This window comes from Sceloporus occidentalis, unplaced genomic scaffold, assembly GCF_023333645.1.
Source record: "Sceloporus occidentalis isolate IW3139 unplaced genomic scaffold, rSceOcc1.0.p SCAF_11, whole genome shotgun sequence".
In the NCBI taxonomy this organism is placed as follows: Eukaryota; Metazoa; Chordata; class Lepidosauria; order Squamata; family Phrynosomatidae; genus Sceloporus; species Sceloporus occidentalis.
In genome coordinates, this window is record NW_028316991.1 from 13,316,162 (window position 1) to 13,338,298 (window position 22,137).

General features: G+C 38.6%; 1 protein-coding gene across 1 annotated transcript in view; it reads left to right on the forward strand.

Moving 5' to 3' along the window:
* Nucleotides 1–6,638: 6,638 nt before the first annotated feature.
* The window catches only part of LOC149305603 (grainyhead-like protein 2 homolog), a 56,798-nt gene continuing 41,299 nt past the window's right edge, over nt 6,639–22,137 (forward strand). The window contains exon 1 of the mRNA XM_089477592.1: nt 6,639–6,766. Coding sequence (XP_089333718.1) covers nt 6,639–6,766 — 128 coding nt within the window. The remainder of the gene's footprint in view (nt 6,767–22,137) is intronic.

The following is a 22,137-nucleotide window of genomic DNA, read 5'->3' on the forward strand; positions in this document are numbered from 1 at the left end:
GTTGAAAAATGACGGTTGCTGTGTACTGGGCTGATATTTGGGGCACTATAGCTTTAAATTTCCACAGTAAAAATGCACCATATTCTCAGAAATAATAGCGGGGGTTGTGTTTGAGATATGTGCAGTGTAACTGTATTGGTCCAGTGGGGAATTTTTTTTAACCCCATGTAGAATGTTGAAATATGACATTTATCAAGTACTGCGCTACTATTTGGGGTGCTATATCTTTAAATTTCAACAGTAAAAATGCACCATATTGTAAGATATTATATAGGGGTGTGTGTGTGTGAGATATGTGCAGTGTAACTGTAATGGTCCAATGGGGGAATTTTTTTTAACCCCATGTAGAATGTTGAAAAATCCCATTAGCTGTCCACTGGGATGATATTTGCGGCGCCATAGCTTTAAATTTCCACAGTAAAAATGCACCATATTGTAAGATATTATATAGGGGTGTGTGTGTGTGAGATATGTGCAGTGTAAATGTGTTGGTCCAATGGTGGAATTTTGTAATATATGCAGAAATGTTATAAAAGGTAATTTGCTAGATATGAGCGGATATTTACCTTTAATTTGTTTAATAAACGTATCTAATTTTGCAGGGAGATATATTTGTGTGAGAACTCTGCAAAATCCACTAAAAATTGTAACATTATATGATTATTATCACATTTCCAGGTCTAATGCACCTTTTGCTAATCTAAAGAAAAAGCATCTGATGGCATGACCACTGATTTGAAAGTGTCTGATAGCTTGACTCCAGTCTTTAGGTTACTGTAGGAACTGCTATTTCCTTGTTTCTCTGGGAACAAACTGTATTATTTGAGTTTTTGCCAAAAAGGAAGTAACAGCCTTTTGAAAGAAATGATGTATAAATCTGTGTTGGGTTCATCTCTTTGGTGAGCGTAAATTCCCAGGTTTTCTCTTAAAGGCAATATGACACTCCATTTTAGTGTTTCATAATTATGTTAAAGGCACAAGACATGGTACAACACCATCAATTAACGACCACGGTTTTTCATTGAATGACACAAAGAAATTTACTGCATTATTATAGCCGTAGATCATCCAGAAGTCTAATCAATTTAGTAGTTTCCAAAAAGCCTGTCGTACCTGGGGAATCATCAATCTATTTAAAAAAACAGGCATCTGGACACACATGAAAAAATTATGTAACGATCACACAGTGTTTGATCTTAGAAACATAGAATTTGACGGTAACAAGATCTGCTGTAAAACTCTGAAACACTGGTCTTATATTCAAGGTATCTTTATTGCTCTGCCATGCATGTTTAACCTTAATATCTACTTAATATCTATCACCCTGTCTGTAAAGAAAAACTTTCTTACATTATATCTGAGCCCATGACACTCTAGTTTCAGACTATGACCTACCATTTCTCCTCTTTTGAAATATATTTCCTTCCAATACTTTGTGAGGTTCTAAAAATCATGTTATCAGGTTAATTTGTGACTCTCTCTCTCTCTCTCTCTCTCTCTCTCTATATATCTATATATATATATATATATATATATATATATATATATATATATATATATATATACACAATGCGTTTACATCTTGGAGGAGCATTGGTAAGCAATGTAAACATTACATAGGACGCCAGGAATCTCTTAGTTGCTGCTTGGGTGTAGACAGGATGAGAGGTTATTCTTACAGCGAACCAAATTAATTTAAACCTTCTCCTTGAAATTGTCAAAGTCGCAGTTTGTCACAATAAAACATTGAAAATTAATTTTTTTAAGGCTGTCTGTTCTTTTAATGCATTTTTAAAGCTTATTAGCATACGAGGCAACATAAAAAAGCATAATTGTTACCCTTCCGTGCTATGGACAAAACAATCCCAGGTGTATACCAGCAGCAGTACATACAAAGAGTATGCAAACCATAGGGAAATGTCAGCTGCAAAATAAAAATACGTTTCGGTGTCTACAACGAACCTATTTAAACTATTTGTGGAAGAAAGAGGGAGGACAATGGAAATAACTCCCCCCCCTGCCCCCCACCCCCGTCTCTGGGTATTCAGGTAGTCTGGATATAGCGCATCCAAATTTAAAATCTTTGGATGTAAAAGAAAGGACAGTCCACCCCCTGTAATATTAGCTAGACTTTGCATCGGTTTCCTTACAAACTTTATTTTTAACAAAAATTGCCTGTTTTGTACATTCATACAAATCAACGAAAATGAGGGTCTCTGACGAAACTGATGAAAAAGAAATGCAAAAGTGCAGAAAATTTGTCATGAGCTTATATGTATAAGTGTGAAGAGTATCATGCATGTATGCAGAAATACACACACACACACGGTAAGAACATACCCTGTTGCACTCAGAGGAAAAAATACAGAGAAACACTTATCTCCTGCATACTCTTAAACCCACTAACTTACACAAACCCTTGTTTGAATATCAATCAGTCTATCAATTAGTGAAAAAAAACTTCTAAACCAATGTAATTAAACTGTAATTAAGAACAAATACTAACTGTCCCTAGTTTCCAGGGAGAATTCCACTATTTCTGCTGTGTGGGAACTTGAAAGTTTGAAGACAAGCATGTTTATGAAATATGAAATGTCAACAATGACTTTTGCCTGCAGAGGTTGGCTCTCGATTAAAAGAGGATGTTTGCATTCTTCCTTCTTGTCCAATGTTCTAAATCCACCCAGTAAAAGAAGATACAAGCATATTTGAACATCGCTATACTGTTTGAGTTGAATTTCTTTTTCATTAAGTGTTATTTTATGTTGACTAACTTTTTTTTTTATATATATGGTTCATGTTACCTTATATATATTTAATTTAGAATAAATATATGAATATATTATTATATATAGGTTTTTCAAACAGCACCGGCAATCGTGAGGTGTGTGCTGTCATTGCCATATGTTGCGTGCACGTTTCTGCATGCGGGTGCAACTAGCGAGAAGGACCAGAACGTTTTGTAAGACTGTAGATGTTGAGATTTATCTAGTCGGTTTTGGTGTTATTCCATACTGCACCATCTTTGAGCAAAACAAAAGGTACAATATAGAGTGTGGATTCTAGAACAAGTGACTGAATATAAGACTTGTGCGGTCAGATTTGTAGAAGTAGCAAATTTACCAAATTTTGGCAAATTTGGCGATTCGTACAAAGCCGAGAAAGCAAGGACAGACCGTCCCACAAAGCGGACGAAAATTAAGCAAAAAGCTCTATGTTTTCATCGGAAAATCACAGGCCCGTTCACTCATACTTTCTCTGTAAATGTCTCCCTACCTTCTCTGGTCACTTCCGCATCTTCTATCTTCTCTCTTTGTTGTCAGCAGAAGCGGTCGGCAGAGAAGGTAGGGAAACATTTAGAGAGAGTGAATGTGAATAGGAGAGAGTAAGAATGTGAGAAAGTGTAAGTGAAGGGACCCACAAATTTCAGGCCAAAATTCTGAGCTTTCTGCTTTGTTTTCGTCCATTTAGAAGGTGGTCTGGCCTCGCTTTTTCAGCTTTCTACTAAATGTCGAACTTAATTTGTATTATTATGTTGCAAGCCACACTACTAGCTCCTTACATTTTATTTCTACTCTCTTTGTAAATGTAATTATAATCCAGGATAGGCTACTTAGTTGGTGACTTCAAGTTCCTCATGAAATTAGCTATAAATAGCTTATTCATTAAGAAGTTCTTAAAATACTAAAGTGAATATACTAAATTGGGTTCATATGGTAGCTCTCTTGTAAAACCAGTGATACAAAAGGAACTTTGTCCCTAAATTTGTCCCTAATATAAATACAGTACATATGCGTTGCTGCACACCCACCTCACAACATGAACAAGTTCCATGGCACCAGCTCCATTCCCACCTGCATCCTCTGTACAGCTTCTGTGATCTCAGCGGTTGTACTCTTGGCTGGGTGCTGGTGCCAGGGCTTGCTACAGAAAAATGGTTTACATACTGCTGCTTTAGTGCCCCTGAGAATGATGAAAAAAAATCTACCCTCCAGTTGTCTGTTATTGATTTCAGTCGCAAGCAACCATTTACCTACATTGGACCAAAATGGGAAATTGCCCCAGGACAATCGTTGGCAAGTGGCAGCCAGTTGTTGCAGAGGGCCCCTCTCCTGCAACAGCTACAGGAGAAGAGACACTGATCATCTGTGGGATCAGTGTTTATGTAGGTTAGTGGGGTTTAAGTGTTTGCAGGAGATACGTGGTTTCTCTGCATTTTCCGGGTATCTGGGTATGTCTTTTAAGAATATCTGTGTTTTTTCCATGCATACATGATGCTTTTGTCTGTCTGTATATCACTGTAGCAATACAAAAACTGCCATTACATATGCAAAGATTTGTCTGATGGGTATCTAATTATGTGCGGACATTTCTTGCAACGTTATTTGTTGGGCAGACTGGATGGGCCGAATGGTCCTTATCTGCCATCACTGTCTATGTTTTCTATTATAGGAATAAAAACTCACTTTGCATGATGGTCCCAACTGGCTTTATCTATGGTTTCCTTCTTGTCCCCTTAAATACGATTTGTGATGAGATTTTTTTTTGTTACCCCCCACAGCCCACCTAATCTTGACCCTACACTGTACATCTCCCAAAAATCCCAACATCAAAATTTTCAATAAGGAGGAAAAACCCAGAATTAGAAGAACCAAAACAAAATTCCACCAATGTGAAACAAATTATTCAACATGCTTAACTTATTTTGTTTTTTTAAACAAGCTCGTCTTTTAACCTTCAAGTTCCCACACAACAGAAATAATGGAACTCTCCCTGGAAACTTGAGACAGTTAGTACGGTATTTATTCTTGATTACAGTTTGATTACATTGGTTTAGGACGTTTATACAACGATAAACTGATATTCAAACAAGGGTTTATATTCGACATCTCATATCAAGTTGATGTTAACTCAAAATTTTAGAAGTGCCTTCTGTAAGTTTATGATTAAACATTTGTTTGTACTAAACATGAAATGCAGAATTACAGATTTGCAATACAGTAAACTTATTTTATAACAGTTTTTGGACTTAACACACCGTGGAAACGGAGGTTCTCTGATTTTAATATTTTGAGTCACTATCCTAGTTCCTTTGCTTTATTTCTTACTTACAATTCCATGTATAACATTGGGTATCAAGCATCATAACTAAATCCTTCCTGTACTCTTTCCAGGGGCTTTCCATCCACTTATTTTATTTATTACACATAGTTACACATTCAGATTCCAGGGTGCTGTTGAAATGACCAACATGTACACACAACAAAGCAAAAGATCATATTTCCAAGCTCATATTATCTGAGATATAAATATTGGGGATTGCCTCACACTATATGAGATCTTGCTTCTATCAGAAAATTCAAAAGGTACTTGAAAAGTTATACTGCATCTTAATTCTGCAGTTCCAGATTTTTACATTCATTCTCCTCCTGGTGAGTACTCATCATCTGCGTCCTGGTTATGTGGCATATTAATAATCAAATAAACAGTGGAAATCCATTAGTCACACTAATATTTTGCCTTTTTATAACCCTTTTCTTGGGTGATGTAGGCACCCATCTAAATTTACCCATTTGTGTTTTTATCCTGCTGAATATGTAATCTCTTTCATCTTCCAGCGGATTATGGTGGTTTGACTATCTCCTAGACATGCTCATCCCATTAATTGCCTGAAACAACGAGTAATGGCAATGTGTAGAGTATGTGGGCCAGGTCAGATATAACTTTGTGCATATACCTAGAACATCTATAGACATGGGAGAGAATGCTCTCAACCTCTTGATATTAAAGAAAAAATAACATTTACAATTTGGTCAAAATGTAGATGATTCCCCTTCTGCCTGTCTAGTACTGTAAAGACGGCTGAATATGGCGGACAGCATTGATTTTACCTTTCTAATGAAGCCCTCATCCTTTAAGTGCCATAACTTTCTGGCACTCAACAGATATTGAACCCAAACTCCCCATCCATTTAAGCAAAACAATAACCATTAAGATACAGGAACAGAGGTTAATTCAGCCATTAAACCTGTGTGACACTTGTGTTGGTTATTGCTACTACACTACTGCATTTTTCAAGGATGTTTGTAAGTAATTAGCTTGATAAACAATTACGCTCTCTAAATAGGAAGTCTGTTTTATTACTTTGTAGTTAAAGGACGGAATGCGCCTAATGTCTGTTGTCCAAAATAAGTAACATATTAATCTATTAACATAATCATTTAAGATATTTTAATTGCATTTCTTTAAAACGCAAAGGCAAAGCTGGGCTTTGAGTGTTGGCTTGACAAATGCCTTGCAGAATAATTGAACTGGTTACATTTTTACAGCGTTCGTGTTTGTTGAATTTTGGATCCCTGGCTAGGGTTAGAATATATTCTGATTAAAGAAATGAATGTTTGGTAGGGTAATGCAAGTTGCTATATTCCCTAAACAATTAAATGATGAATGTATGCTTGTTTATATATATAATTTTACGAGAATCTTCAGGGAAAAAGTGGCAATTGAAAGGGCAAAATAATTCAGTTTTGTTGACATTGTAATTCAGGGATACCAAGTCCAAATCCCTCCTTTTCAAAGCTGTTCAGAGTTGGTAAGGTTGTATTCTTCATTTTTACGGTTGGAACATGGCGTAGAATATGGATAAAAGAGGGAAAGTAGCCCATTTCTCCATTTGTAAGAAGCTGACTTCAGATTCCTCAACTTTGTTGGCCCTGACACCAGATCCTGTCCCTCCCGACGGCATGGATAAGAAACAGCTGGTGGGGTAAATCGGAGGAGCATTTCTCAGCGACAAATTGCTTGCTTAGCCAGGACAATGAAACAAAAAGTTTTCCACCAAATCCTGAAAAGAATTTGATCTTGACTGCCCCCCTTAAGCTAAAAACCTGTGCATTGTGTTGTACACATCTCCACATCCATACATTGGCTAATGTGTTGAGTCCGCGGAATAATACAGAAACTAATCTTTTTAACTTAGAAAGATCCAGTATTTAGGGCGTTGAAACCACAACTCTCTTGTAAACTCTCCTGAGGATTCTCCCTTTAGTGAATAGACCCGTTTATGCTTACATGCACTTTTGTCTGACGGAAACCTTTTCATGGTATGGTATAAGAATACCATAGATAAAGCAGGGAGTACATTCAAGCAGTATAACATTCTCTAAAGCGCTACAGTTTGTTTAAAAAAGTATTATACCGTGCTTTAAAATACACTGTAATTGCCAATTCTGGCAAAGATATCACACTGGTTCCATTATCTGGCTATAAACATAACACACATGAATGCAGATTTGCCTGAAGGGACACATTATATATTTTACATAAAACTGCCTTAGTTGAAAAAAATCATAATAATGATAATTTGCATATGAAACAGTTAATACCTAAAAAAAGAAAGTTTGGCCAAATCTAATGTTTGGTTCAGAATTCATGAGGAAGCTGCCTATAAAAATGTTTCAAACGTGCGTCGTTATTCCACTCCTTCAATCACTATAAATCCATGCCACTCTCTCCCTGGCATCTGTACCGTTCACAAAAAAATACATTGAGAAAAAAATAAATAAATAAATAACTTTGAGAATAAAAACTTGCCATGGTATTCTAATGTATAAAATTAAGCTAAGACAGAAAGCAAAGATAAAAGGGCTTAGAAATAATGGTCATTCGATACATGTTTTCATTCCTCATTTCACGGAGAACACAATGGCCACTAATTGCCAATTAATGGTGTGAATTGTCAGACTACAGAGAGGGCAGTGTGCTTTTTTTTTAGTATTTTTTTTTTTTACCATTTTGAGGAATAAATAATAAAGTAAATTTAAATTTTAAATGAAAAATGCAATCTTTATTGGTGAGGCTGCCAGGGACATCGGACTGCCCAATTACAGTTGGCTAGAGCAATGGTTATAAAAAAATATTTTGTTGCCAAATTACAATGAAGCAAATATTGAAAGAACTGCAAAGCCTGTGCAGAACTGACAAAGTTGCCAAACAGGTAAAAAAAAAATGTTTTTGACAGATTGTGTTCTGTTCAAAACTAATCCATGCAGAATATTTTTTTAAAAAATAAATAAATAGTAAAAAAAAAAAAAGGTAATCACTCCACCCTTCCCAGAGGGTATTTGAGTCGGTGGAAAAAAATGGGAAAACACAATTAAAACTGCACCACACCTATATGTGCTCTGAATAAATACCTTTTTCTGACCTAAAGAAAGAACAAGGCTCTTGCTTTACAGAAATGTATGCACAAGGATAGCATTACCTTTGCACACACAACCTGTTCTGGTCTTAGAGTATATTTTTGGTAGCAAGATTGATCATCTAAAAGCCACTTTGTCTTCTTACCTTTTCATGAAGATATAATAATACAGTCATGGAGAACATAAGCCAGAAATCACTTGTAAAGAGTGGTGTAACTATAGTTTGCCGAGAGGGTGGAAGATAAGTGGAACAGCCCCCCACCAGAAGTGGTAGAGGTTAACCAAATGAGAAAATGTAAACATGCACGGGATAGGAATAAAGCTATCCCGAAGACAAAACGAAGGACTGATTAAGGTTTGAAGAAGTGGGCAGACTAGATGGGTGGAATGGTTCTTTTCTGTCATCGCTGCTGTGTTTCAATATTTATACTTACTTTCTCGTCCCCGAGTGCAATGTCTGATCTGCCTTGTAGTCTAGCATGGGAGAACTTTGGCATAGGACTCTTTGCACTCTCGTTCTCCTGCTGCAAACAAACATGGGAGAGGTAAATACAGTCAGAAGCCCTGTGATTAGAGCACCCTAGATTACAGCTTGTGGACCCCCTACTATCCAAGCTGGAAGAGAAGAGCAGTGGCAGACAAAATCTTGGGGGCACAGCCCTTTGTCTATTAATTGAGCCTCTGGTTCTACCAAGTTCCCTTACACAGCAATCATTTCTGAGTGAAGAACTGATCAATTGGTGTACTCGCTAAAACCTTGCTATTCACAGGGGTATTCATAGTGTACATGTGATATGACCAAGGTGATGGTATATATTCATTCCATGCAATTTCAACATTGTCTTCTCCTTAGACCAAAAATAACCAAATGCAGCTGCCACATTTGTTCCCAGGTTAGGCAATATCTGCACTGCTCCTTATAAGGTTAAGAGTTTTGTATATATTTTTTGTATTTTTTTTTTTTATTTTGTATATATTTTTTAATTGTTTCAGAAAAACATGCTAAAGTTTTATCTTAATGATGCTAAATACCTTTAAGTTGTAATTTTGGAGTTCCTGTAACCTAAAAAATGTAAACTTTAACTTCACGTCAAATTTTTTTGACAGCGACAAACTCCCCTGTACATCCTATTCGGGTACACAGAGGTAATCTGTCATCTGCTACAGCATCAAGGATGGCATCTAACAAAAGGCTGTTTGCTTTGTCTACATTTCAGAAACCAAAGTGAATTTATCCTTTAAAATAGAGCTTTCTGATTCTGCTCAATTCAACTCAACAAACAGATTTATTTACACTGGGCATTACTGTTCAAATTAAGTGTGTAAACCAATACATTGATAATTAAAGCCGAATGCTTCTTTTTTTTGTTCAGGAAACGCATTCCAAAATTAAGAGACAAATAATAGATTTTCCATTTTGTGTGTTTTTTTTTTTTTTTTATTATGCAGACCATTAACATTTAATTGATCATTCGTCATGCATCTAAGTACTGCCCCAGACCGTTGTTCAGAACAATTGAGGTTTCAACCTCATTATAGGGGTGTGCAGTCGAGCTAACATATAGGGGCAGTGGCTACGACTGTGCTTGGGGCATTATGATACCTATGAACCCAACAAACCATCCCCCAAACATACTTGTATCCAAATGTGGCCCTTAATTTTTTTATTTTTTTTTGCAAAAATAAATCAAATATGTATATGTGAACATGTTCTATTTTATTTGTAATTTTTTATACAGCCATCAGATCCCATACCATTACTTGTAAATTTCCATTCTTTGTTTCATAGCTGAATGCCCTGGACGATATTCTATTTTTCCTAGGAGTGCATTGGGTTATATCAACTCACCCCATGTATCTCCCCACTATCCAACTAGTCCTCACTTAAATACTGCTTATTATATGTGTGTCCGGCCCCAATTTTTGCATATGACATACCAGTAGCAAAAGCACCAGTTAGATCAATGTATAGTATGAACGAGTCAGCTTCAGACTGTGTGACCCTGAGATTGGCGCAGAAACCTGGAGACTCCGGGTCGAACCCCCAGAGTTCCCAGGCATGGTTGTAATAACCCTGACACTCACCACTTAAGGAAGCAAAACACTGCATAGACCCATCCCATGGGTGGCTTAACTAGCAAGAGATTACTGTTTAAGTAAACCTATATAATACCTATGGAGGAACGCTATAATTGTCTTCCCGGTTATACATTAAGAGAGCTGCAGTTACAATACTATTCAGCTCTTCAATGTTTTCCCTCTATAGAAATGATGGCTGTATTCAAATTGCTGTCCTTGTAACACTAACCAAAGTGCAAGACCTAAATTACCCAGGAAAGTGCTGTAAGGTTCTGCTTGATTCTGTTATAAGATCATTGTCAGTAGAAAACATGTAGCTGATAAGATGAATCCACCCTGTCAACATTCAATACCCTATTAATAAAATAAAAAACCTTTAAAACAGATCAATCTTTTACATATATTCAAACACTTCCAGGGAGTATCTAATCGGATTATAAGCAAAGACCCAAGTGAAGCATTAGCGCATATTTAACTCATAAGGCAAAGTAAGAGATTATCATTTTTTAGCAATTCCAGCTTTAAAAACAGCTTTACACACACTGTAAACTACAGCACTCCTAGCTCAACAATTTAATTGCGTAACGTGTTTGCCATAATATGAGCGTGAAGGTTTCATGAGACCTTTAAAAAGCACACGTGATCTCAGTTATTGGCTGTTCTATTGTCCTTTTTCTCTAACCAGTATTCCTTCTGTTTGCTCAACCCAAATATTTGCCAAATATTACCTGCTCTCTGGAAATAAAGGTGCACTCGTTTAAAGTTTGATTGCTATTTTATCTACCTGCCCTTTCAGCTAATATTACAGGGCTTTTTACATTTAATAATCTAATTTTTCAGTTCATAGTATCCATGTATGTATTAATCCTAATGTGCATGTTTATAACATATATATATACTGTATATATATATAAAAATATAGCAAGAATAGTAAATTATATTATATATAATTAATTTACAGTTAATTATTATATTGACACAGAGGATATGTGTGTTTCTACACCTGGCAGAATATCAGTATTGTGTGACTTCTGTTGTGTGTATACCGTATGTGTAGAAAGTATGTTTGCCCTGTTCAGTACACCTGCTCTACCAGTTTATGTAAACTGTTAAGTTTGGTGCAAAACGGGTAGGACAAGTCAAAAGACTCTAAAAGATCTAAGAGCAATTAAGAGAGTGGGAAAACAGATTAACAATTATGGAAAGAACGTTAAGATCTTCACACATTCTCTCAATGTAGAACCATAGACCAAGTTCAGTAAAATAAATATTTTTGTATTATTCGTAAACAAAAACACCATGTATAATTAACAAAATGTAACTTGTATATAGACACATTTAAATGTATACATTGCATGCATCCCTGTAATAGCAATGTTTAGTGAAGCTTCATCCTAGTGTTGATTAAGGATTAGATGGTAAGGGTAGCCCTATTCAGCAACAGGGTTTTATGCAATCACTCATTGATTTGTTGTCAGCTCATAAAGTATATGAATGGGTGCCAAACGACAGAGGCTTGGCCAGGGCCTTGTTAGAATTAGACAGCTGTGATAAGGAAGTTTGGAAAACCCAAAATGGCAGAGGCAGGGTTAGGCATAGTAAGAGCTGAGTGACTTGTGCCAAAGATGATATATTGGAGAGTTTGTAAATTGCAAAGCATGATAGAAGGCTTCAAAAGGTAGGTGACTCTGATTGAGAACTAGGCCCTCTGACTGGTGCTTGACCATTCTGTGGGATTACACACTCACAGCCAGGTAAAGACACAGGGCCACAGGCTGTCAATGGGACAAAGCACTGCTTACCACCAGTCTGACAAAGACCTAATGCATTGGGTGCTGAAGACCTATGGCTACTGAAAACCAGTCTGATGAAGACCAAGGACAAGTGACCAGCATAGTGACAAAGATATGAGTTGGCAGACTAAAGGAAGGAGTGACTTGGTACCTCAGTGGAGTACCTGGGTATACTTTTGGGTTCCAGCTACCCAGAGTCTACCATTGTGGGACGCATCCTCTGACATCAGTTGGTGGTCCCACTGATTTCATGGGCAGTCACAGGCCATCCCCCCCATTTAGGGGGGATGGGGTGTGTCAGGACCCCGCTCCCACGAACCGAAGGATTCGGGTGGAACTCAGAAGGTTCCCAAGTTTGGCCGTCGTGTCACACATATGCAGAGTGCAAGGTGTGTGTGTGTGTGTGTGTCTGTAGCTGTGGTTATATTTTTTAATGATGAGTGGCATTTCAAATATTTCTTTTATATAGAGGTGTACAGGATCATTCCCAGACACACACAGAGAGGCAGGTTCACTATCATTCACTTTATATTGACATTCCCAGGAACATTCCGGAGTATGCTACTCCCCATGTCCAGAGAAAAAGAAAAGCGACTCAAAGACTCTGGCTCCCAGGTATGTGAATCTTCCTCCCTTGCCCCAAGCCAGTCTTTAACCTCATTCACAATCATATGCCCCACCTGTCACGAAGGGAACATCTGTGTGGGATTGTGGAATTGTACTGAAACTTGTATCCAAAAATTACACAAAGTATCCATGTGAATGAAGATTTTTTTTTTATTTTAATGCAATTAACAATTTAGAAACTTCTTTCTTTACAGGACTTGCATATCCAGGCCATTCTGGTTTCCCAATGGTACTTCTCACTGACGTGTGTCAAAAAGACGAATGCAACTGATTTATCAGCCACTAGCCCTAAAGTGCCAGGGATGCTTTACTGCTCCATAATATATTTGCATAATGATGGATAGTGCTAACAAAACTCAAAACATACTATATATAATATATATATATATACACATACAGACAAACTACCGTTCAAACATTGGGGGTCACTTAGGTAACGACATGCAGGTAAGGAGATGCAACTGTGGAAAAACACAGAAAATGGAATACCAAAGAAAATGGATTTCCAAAATCTGGAAAAAATAAAGAACAGGTTGAGCATCTAATAGTTCACAATTGTAACAACTATCCTAGAAGTGATGGCTCTGCACCAACATATATTGTTAATTCTGTTGTATGTTTATTATACTTATAGATATATTTATAGATTTTGCACCTTTCTTGATTGCTAGTATGATGCAGTATATTTATAAATTGCATCATTGTATAAAATAAGTATTTATTATCCAAAATGAAAGTTTCTTTAAAACCAAAAACATGATCACAAAAAAATACAAACAGACATTTCTTTTTGGGGTAATTAATTTAACTTTATGAAAGACAAGTGCTAACTTTTTTCTTGGCTAAACTAATTTAAACTGCTACTTTGTAACATTTAAAGACATTCCCTTATGTACTCACCTGTCAATCAATAAAATTAATCCATGTTTCAAATAAGTTGTCTAGTTTGTCTGATTTGTGATCTCATCTGTTGATTTAATGCATACAATAGCTGAGTTACCCCTTTAAATTAAACACTTTCCCCCATGCAAATGCACGAAGGGATTCAACAGATTCCGCCCCCCGTGGCTAGCGGGAGATGTGTTTGCCCAAAACACATATCTAGCTTGCCATGGCACATGTGCGTTATACTCACCGCAAGGCAGCTTCAGCAGTGGAGTGTTCTGTCGTTCATGTGCATATAGTAACATAAGAATTTAGGTTGAAAAAGACCCTATCTCCATCAAGTTCAACCTTTCTAACTATCCTTTCGACTTTTACTCCAAAATAAGGAAAAAAATAACAATTTAGCTATTTTTCGGATTTTGTCACGGGGGGGGGGTATGTAAAGTTCTCCTTGGATCAATAAGCTCTAAAACATTAATGTTACGTTCTATCATTTACAATCCCCATTCTTTGAAGAATTTCCTTTATATTAATTATCTGTTATCTTAGCCAGCGGGTACCTTTGACAGTGCTGACATCCACTTGCTCATACTAGTGACCCCGACAAAAGATGCTATGCTACGTGTCTAGTTATTGGCTGACCTCTTGGTTTTCCTTTCATTTGCAAAGCAGCAAAGTTCCCATCCTGACAGCACACTACTCCGCAGCTCAGCCTTTCAGGCAATGCGGCTGATGAAGATATAGTCTTGGTACCTTGCATTGGATCCTACATTAGCCACTTTAATGTTTCAAGCCATCTGGACATGTTTTAACAGTGTAGGCATTCATTCAATATCTGTGATAAAACACATTATCTTCGCCAGCACGGGCGTGGGTGCAACAGCGGCAAGCTGCGGGCTCGCAATAGGTGGCCATTGGGCCACAAAGACATCTGTGTGGCCCCAGTGCTGCTTGGCTGGCCCCAGGACCAGTGAAATCTGCAACAGAGGTAAGAGTGTTTAGGGGCAGAAAGGCTGTTTAGGGGGGGAAGAGGTGGCATGGGCAGGCTGCTTCAGGGGCAGAGGCATACCACATCGATATCTGGCTTAGTGTATAGTGATAGGGTTATGCTGCACTACCGTCAGTATCTGGCTCAGTGTATAGTGATAGGAGTTATGCTGTACCCTATCTGTTCAGTAAATGTTATTTATTTAAATTTATCTATAAGTTAATCATTTATTTTTCAAGATTTCTAGTTTTTTTCCAGTTGACATACAGTTTAAAAGTTTGTGAAATAAATATTCTTGCCAACATTTTTTGCAGGGGGGGGTTCCACATACAGGATCCGCCCCGAGTGCCAAATACTGTAGGTACACCCCTGCATATCAGAATGCTTTAACCCTATCACATAAACTCATACTTGAGATTGTTTGGGGCAAGAATGGTCTAATGGAATTCCTGAATTGGCAGATTAGTAGGAGAGACAATACTAGATGTGGTGTTTGAATTTCTAGCAGCAGGAGGTAGCTATGACTTGCCAGCCCACATTGTTTGCTGTTCTCACATAAGCCCGGCCAGGATGTATTATGAAAGTTGACAGAGCTGCTGCCTCTCTGTCTCTCACTGTAAGGTAACATTGCTCTTATGTTCCAGAGTCGCTGGAAAATGGAACAGTGCGGAGGAATGATAGGTGTGTGTGCGGTATAGCGTTCCGGTAAATTAAGACACTGTATTTCTCAATTAAAATGTACAAATAACCTCCATCTTTTCTGGATCCTCTATGACTTTGAGGATTGTATCAGACAAGACCATGGTGATGACTAAGCAGCATGAAAATTGTAGCGTGTAGCCTTATCATTGTCGCTGGACTACAACACCTATGACGCCCGGTCAGACCTTGGCTTGGGACACGATGGTTAAAGGCTCACAAGCTGTTGTGCAGCCACAGACCTGTTAAGTACATTTGTGCTAATTGTTACAGGTATAGATCCCTGGTGTCACTGCATCAGAATGATCAAAGGATATCCCCCCCCCCCCATTCATTTATAAGATCCAAAAAGTCTGATGCCTACCCGAAGGAAAGTAAAATATATATCATTATACATACGTTATATATATATATATATATATATATATATATATATATATATTTCCTGTGATATGATTTGGGTTAAGTAGAAAAATAATTCCAGTGTAAAATGGAGCAATCAGCAAAAACACTTCATTGTTTACCATGGCAATTGCCCCACTGTTTGTCAATCCAATGAATCATCTGTATAAAAAAAAAATCTAAGGCAACAGGTCCATTGCTCCCCAGTTAGCAGCTTCATCTTTGGAAACAGGGCCCCATAAACCCTACAGCCCAACACATATGGCAGATAAACAGATGAACTGTAGAGTGTATGTACACAGAGTCAGACATATAGACAGGACAGGGCCAGCCCCACCCGGTTGTAAAGGTGTAAAAGAGGTCAGGTGGATGTTACACAATACTTCCTCCTGTCTTAACTCCTTCACTCCCAGAGAACACAGCATACTCCTGCAATATGTAGAGCGCGGGCATCACTTGTGCTTCCGGTGTGACGGCACCCCTTCACAGGAGTCACACTGTTAACGGTGCATACATGTAACACCGGCAATGCGTTCACAAGGCTGCGCGGATGCAGCACGTTGCTGTTTGGTACCGATGGAGGATAAAGTGTCAGTTTGTCCTCCATTCTCAGTTCCTGCACGGAGTAGTTGTCGGCCTGTCATCCGTGCCGCCTTTACACACGGCTGCAGGAACTGCTTCTAATCCGAATTCCCGGCGTAAGCAGGCCCTTACCTGAGCACAAGGAGCCAATAGGCGCTCAGCTCGGAACTCTGAGCCGGTGTCAGCCAATCAGCGTGCGGCAAAACAAGGGGCACCCAGTATTAGCATGGAGTGAAAGAATTTACCTGCACAGGTAAAAAAATCCCTGACCTGGATCTGTCCCAGCACACCCCAGTGTCACCCTACAAGCAGGGAAGGGGCTACACACTGATCCACTCATCCTCCCACCCTGTCCAGCCACCAGCGGTGAAAGGGGGAGGGCAGGAAGGAGGGGAGAGGGAGGGACTGTCTACCTGTCTCTTACCTTTCTAGCTTGGCTAGAAGAAGAAAAAAAAAAAGAAAAAAAAAAGTAAAGGGGGGGAGGGGTGGAAGAAGAAAGGAAAAAAAAAAGAAGAATTACCAGTAGCTCTAGTTCTGCCATCTCTTTCCCCTTACACACTCCACACACCTTTACCTGCACAGACTTGAAAGTCCAGTTCCACCAGGGAGCTAGGGAGAAGATAAAGGGAAAGTTCATTGGATCAAACATGTCACAAGAGACGGACAAGTAAGTGATCATACTGGTTTTGGGATCTGGTGGCAGAAGTCGGGAAACTTTGTATTCCTCCCTCTTGCTGTCGGACCTGATCAGATGGAAGTCAGTGTGGGGATCCTGCCGGATTCCTGCTGCTCGGTGCGATCTCTGCCTGTAGAGATCCCATTCTTTCTTATCCCCGTCTTGCTCTGGACTCTCTTGCCCGGGGAGTGTTCACGGAGGCCGGCCTGCTCAGCGCCAAGTGCCGGGAGAGGGGAGACTTTGGCTTTTGTGCGCCTCCAACAAAGGGCTTTTTCTTTTGCTGTACAAACGGCCATATTCTAGGATCTGTGTCAATGTGGCAGGGGAAAGCAGGTGGGCTCCGTATAAAGATCAAAGCTCCCTTAGTACATGTTTTAAGATAATTTTTTTTTTTTATGATTTTTAATAAATTTATTTTATTTAATCAGTTCTTTTGCAGACAATGTGTTGCTTGCATGAGATGAAATTGCTTAAAGCAATTGATTTTTGGCAGAGGGTTTTAAATTTGTTTAATCCACTCTTTGCAGTTGGATGGAAAAATGATGGACATAAGAAATCAGAGAAGACAAATCATATTTGTAACTTGATTCTATATATAAATATATATATATATATTACAGTCTTAAATTCTAATCATAATTTTTATATAGCGCCATCATATTCTGTAGCGCTGCACAATTTAAGGTCCTAAATGGGTAGTTTTCTCTGGAGTGGAAGCTTCCATATCATTTTGCTCAGTGTATATAAATGTTAGTGTCAGTATCGCAGTGCCATGTGATTTGCATTGTGATCACCTGCGGATAAATGTTATTGTAAAAACCTAGAGAACAAGTAATCCAGGACTACATGTTCTAATTGCACCCCCTGCTACTCTCTTGTATGTGATCTCGACACATTTATTGACTCTTGGCTGTCCCTTTGCCAGTCATGGCATGTCATCCATCAGTAGGCTGGACTTACAAAGTAAAGATTTCAATAAACTGATTGAATGCCCCCAGGCAAAGAGTCTTAGGATTTGGAGACAAGTCAGGACATTTAGTCTCTGTAGACTTTCCACCTTTCATCTGTTATAGGTCTTTCTTGTTTTCTTTTCCTACCTATTTTCCTGTTGGGAGCTAATTCAATGCAACCCATGAGCTCGTGGTGGACATAATGTGTAGATTCCTGGTTGTCTCATAACATTTATCTATGTTTGTCTTAACATCAACAAAGGTAACATGTTCACGTAAAGTTGACTTCTGTGAATTTTCTGTTGGCCAATATCCAGTTCATATAGTTTATCTTTTTTATAGTTCACCCATTTGTGCTATAAAATGCCCCAAGCATCAACAGACTCCTTTCTGATATGGCAGATTCTTAATGCAGCAAGCTGGGACAAGTGTACACCAAAATCACAATTTCAAGAATGAGAAAGGAGCAAGGAAAAGCTCCCAGGGTTGAGACTGTGGGATGAATCCGCCTTGGCTCATATGAGGTCATCAGTAACTCTTAGGGAATCTTAATACTAGTTCAGTTCCCCCTGTGTAGCTTTTGCTGCAGTCGTACCGTAGCGGATACAAAACCTCTAATCATTGTTTTTGACCTTCACCCAGTCCTTCTGTAATGTATTTTATGAGCAGCTGCACAGAACTCAGTGCTGGAATAGCTGTCTTGCAGTGTAGAGGGATAGGCATTGAGCCTGTACTCTAAAATTACATGATACAATTCATCTTGGTCTGGCTCAACAAAGATGTTAGTAAAATGTATTTATTTTGCAACCTTCAGCAGAGGCCACATTACCAGTAATAGGGGAGAGAAATGTGATGTGTTTATAAGGAAACTTTAATACTGTAGAAGCAGAAGAATCAGTTTGCATCATTGATATTTAAAAATAGTATCCTGGATGCGGCTGCCCATTTAATGCCTGGTTCAGTTTGTCTCTATAGACCTCTGCTCACCTATAGACATTGCCCTGCATAGGGATGCTGGAGTGCCAGCTGCCCCGAATCCATATGAATCAGAACAGCTTTTATGCCCTGCTAGGGTTGTCTGAAAGGGATACTTTTTATTAGGCCAACATAGAAAGCAATCAGGGGCGTAACTAGAAGCCACAGGGCCCTGGTGCGAAAATTGCCACAGCGCCCCCCCAACTTTGCAACTTGTCTGCGCCTTCTTTGACCCTTGCCCCCCCCTTCCAACATATGCTTTGGCACACAAATTACACACACTTACTCATACTCACTAACACACATGTACACATTCATTCTGACACACACCCCATTTCACCCACTTACACATCCATGCTGACACACACACACACACACACACAATTACACATCAATGCTCACATACATACATATACAAACACATTTCCATACATCCCTCACGCCCCTGCTTACCTCTCACTGCTCCTGCAGCTGTATCTCTGGCTGCTCTCACACCGTGCAAGGAGCCTTGGTTTTACCGCGGGGTCAGGTGACATCATGTGACCCCGCTATGCTCCTGTCTCCTTCCGACCTGGATCCGTGCAGTCCAGGTCGGAAGGGCCTTTCTAAACAATTTTGAACCGATACGAGGAGATGGGAAGGGGTCACAGGGATTGCACCGGGCCTCCTAGAGGCACGGGCCGGGTCGCAGCTGCGACCACTGAGACCCTTGTAGTTACGCCAGTGAAAGCGATGTAGAGTCACATGTTTTAAAGACATCAGAGGTCTTTTCCTCAGATGGAATGAAGAAGAGATTGCTGAGGTTCTGAAAGCTTACGTAACTATATATTTTTGTAAATTGGCCAAATAAAATGTATCCACTTTGACTACAGACTCCATCTTCTCATAGGCTAATACAGCCATATTACTTTTCTTTCAGATCATTTTTTAACATCTGTGTTTCAACTAATTTTAACGATTAGTAATAACAGCAATCTATGTATTGCTGAAATGGCTGCTAAATGTTATTGGGCAATTGTAGAATATTGTATTCTAGATATCCAGTCAAATAGTCATTTCTTTCTCATGCTATAGCAATGTCTCAAATCTATCTGTATCTCAAAAAACTCACAAGTCTTATAAGTTAACTAAGTTCCTGATTTGCTTCCCATCTGGCAATCTTTGGATACGCCGTAGCTTCGAGGAGGTTGGAGTTAAAGTACAGAACTCACAGGATCCTGCAGAGTTTGGCCTAGGCTCATATTTAAGCATCTGTTTGAAGTTGAGCTTAACTACTTCTGCTTCAGACATTACCTCTTCTGATAGCTTTGTCTTTCAGCCCAACAATTCAAGAATGTACAAGTTTTGCCATGAAGCAACCTTCAGCTGAAAGCAGGAATCTGTTCTGATCTAGATCTGCTTAATGTTCTGATGCACTTGATAGGTCAGGGGAAATGGCATAGTAACGTACTGGCCAAAAACACATTTAACCAACTACCCTAAGTGGCATTTATTTACTAAGCGATAATTGGCAGTTCAGTTTACAGGACAGTTGTGGATTCAGTTCCCTTACTTTACTATCCATTATGAAAAGCCAACGGTGACAAGTTTCTTCGGGATGAAGGGCTGTGATGGCCCATTTAAGTTTAATAGTATGTATATAACTATACATTATACAGGGCCAGACAAACTATTCCTGCCGAAGAAGCTCATGGAGGTTGGCTCTTAATTTTTATTGAAGTCATTGTGCTGAAACAGAACATTCCGGATACACTTTATCTTATTCTTAATGGCCAGATTTGGTCATATATAGAAATGTTTTGGGTTTTTACATAGACTGGCCAATACTATTAAAGATATAACACAAGTTTACTTGGCTGTTGTTTATTTAAAAGAATGTTGTTTTTCCCAAAGCCATTTTCTGTATTTAAGGTTTAATCCCCCAGTACTTATTTTTGTCAACATGAACTGTTAGTGAAAGAAGACTTGTGATAGGGTTCCGGAAGTCAATATTTGCCCGTGCAGCAATGCGCGGTGTTTTTATGGAAAATTCTGTTAGAAATAATCAGTCTATGGTTTTCTTCTGCCATACACTAAAAGACCAATCATTTCGTAATTTGGTATTAAGAAAAACAAGATGGAGTGATCCTGCCAAAGGTCTCTGCTGTTCTAATTATCATATCCACTTCTTTCGTTCAGTACTAGCGCTAGTTAAAGGAGCACTCCAGAGTTAGATGACTTCTGTCTTATTTAACTCCTCCCAATCCTCTTCTATTGAAAGTAGTGAGCATACCTAAGTATGCTTCTACCACGTGTCCAGTAGAAATCCCATTCTAGTCAGTAGCAGCAGCCTGTCACATGTAACATGTATGTGGCCTGAGCACGGATGTTTTGCCAGCATACATTGGCTACTACTGTAATAATGTTTTAAAACTTTTGTAATTAAATGCAGCATTAGGAACACCATTCCTAGTCCCGTTGAACGCCCGAACCCACCGCATCTTTCAATCAAGGAGAGTTTTTCCTGTTTTGTAATTTTGATGGAAACATTTAATTGAAAAGATACTTGTTATTGTCATAAGCGCTAAAAAAACTTTGTGAAGGTTTCTTTTTTATTTAGATTTCAGAGGAAATACTAAAAATAACAGTTCTGCTAAAGTTTAGTTGTTTAGTATAATAGTACAATTCATGTTTTGTCCATGTGGCACGGGATCTTTAATCATATGCATGGAAGTGGCTCTCGTTGGGTCCACAGGCGCGATGAGCCACAATGGGTGACAGTATCAGAGGGCAATATATCCACGGCCTGAATTAGTGTTTTTTTGCTGGAAAGTAATGTTAGGTCCTTAAGAGGTTAATATGCATATGATGGCTGGAGTGCCCCTTTAAGCCTATATGAGTTAACTGAACCACTGGTAGATGCAGACTGTCATTGTTTTTAAATGTTTGTGCCATATGATGAAATCTAATAATAATCTCCATGAATCATTAAACCGGTTTTATCTTGATCTATTAAGGCATAGTCTTTAAACATGTTAAATCTGGTTTATTTTGACCCTTTTACTACAGAGAACATAATTGGCAGCACTGATTAAAAGAAACATCTTTTGTGTTTTATGGGCATGTCAGGAGCACCGTATAATGAGGAATACAAGTCAACGCTGTTAAATAAATAGCTAACCCAAAACCTGCTGTTAGTCGCCATGAAATGATCGAATGTAGTATGATCGTCAAGTGGGAGTCAATGAAATTTGTCCTAAAATTAAATTTTTAACTCTGTATACCTGCCAACTAAGAGAGA